Raw genomic sequence first — 1,048 nt, 5'->3', positions numbered from 1 at the left:
AGGCCCACGGCAAGAAGGTCTTCACCGCCTTCGGAGACGCCGTCAAGAACCCCGAGGGCGTCAAGGAGACCTTCGCCAAGCTGAGCGAGCTGCACTGCGACAAGCTGCACGTGGACCCCGTCAACTTCAAGGTGGGACCCCGCCGGCCCCCGACCAGGCTTCCCCCGGGGGCGGGAGGGGGGCAGGGGCTCCTCAAAAAGCCCCCCTCGCGCTGAGGAGGTTCCCTAGTTCAGGGGTCCTCAACCTTGGCCACTTTAAGACTTGTGGACAGTCTTAAAGTGGCCAAGGTTGCGGACCCCTGCCCTAGTTGGGTCTTGCGACGCCTGCGAGAAGAACCGCCCGGCTGCAGAGAGCGCCAAGGAGCCCGCCGTCGTTCTCCGAGCTTCTCGGCCCGTCCAAGACCCCCCCCGCCCCCCCCCGCGTCTCCGGCTTGGGATTCGTGGCCGGGGGCAAAGGCGGAGGTCGCGGTGGAGGAAAGGGGGTCCTTGGTGCAGGAGGGGACTTCGGATACCGGCGGGCAACGGCAACTTTCTTCCCTTATCCTCCCTTCCCCCTGGTTCGTTCGTTCGTTCGTTCCTTCTTTCTTTCTTTCTTTCTTTCTTTCTCCCTTTCCTTCCTTCCTCCCTCCCTCTTTCTTTCTTCCTCCCTTCCTCCCTTCCTCATGCTCGGTCCTGCTTTTTTTGGGGGGGGGGTCGAGAGGGCGTCCGGCCGGGCCCAGCGCCCCCTCCGCAGCCAGCCCAGGTTCCACCGGCAGCCCTTTCTCTCTCTTCCAGCTGCTGGGCGACAGCCTGATCACCGTGCTGGCGGCCCACTTCGGGAAGGAATTCACCCCGCACGTGCAGGCCTGCTTCCAGAAGCTGGTGTCGGTGGTGGCCCACGCCTTGGCCCACCGGTACCACTAGGCCGCCTCCGCAGCGGCTGCGCCCGCCCTTCGTCGCCTCCGAGGGGGCCTTTCCAGCCCCCCTGACCTGCTCAGACAATAAAAGTCACCTTATGCAGACTGAACCGACTCCGTCCGTGGCTTTGTGTGTGTGTGTGGGGGGGGGGG

General features: G+C 64.9%; 1 protein-coding gene across 1 annotated transcript in view; it reads left to right on the top strand.

Annotated features, from left to right (window-relative positions):
* The window catches only part of LOC107297867 (hemoglobin subunit beta-1-like), a 1,806-nt gene extending 801 nt beyond the window's left edge, over positions 1–1,005 (top strand). The window contains exons 2-3 of the mRNA XM_015827226.1: positions 3–131; positions 774–1,005. Coding sequence (XP_015682712.1) covers positions 3–131; positions 774–902 — 258 coding nt within the window. The 3' untranslated portion in view covers positions 903–1,005. The remainder of the gene's footprint in view (positions 1–2; positions 132–773) is intronic.
* The last annotated feature ends 43 nt before the right edge of the window (positions 1,006–1,048 follow it).

This window comes from Protobothrops mucrosquamatus, unplaced genomic scaffold (genome assembly GCF_001527695.2).
Source record: "Protobothrops mucrosquamatus isolate PMUCROS unplaced genomic scaffold, P.Mucros_1.0 scaffold3567, whole genome shotgun sequence".
In the NCBI taxonomy this organism is placed as follows: domain Eukaryota; kingdom Metazoa; phylum Chordata; class Lepidosauria; order Squamata; family Viperidae; genus Protobothrops; species Protobothrops mucrosquamatus.
Note: the sequence above shows the minus strand (reverse complement) of the source record. Positions and strands in the feature narration are given on the sequence as shown.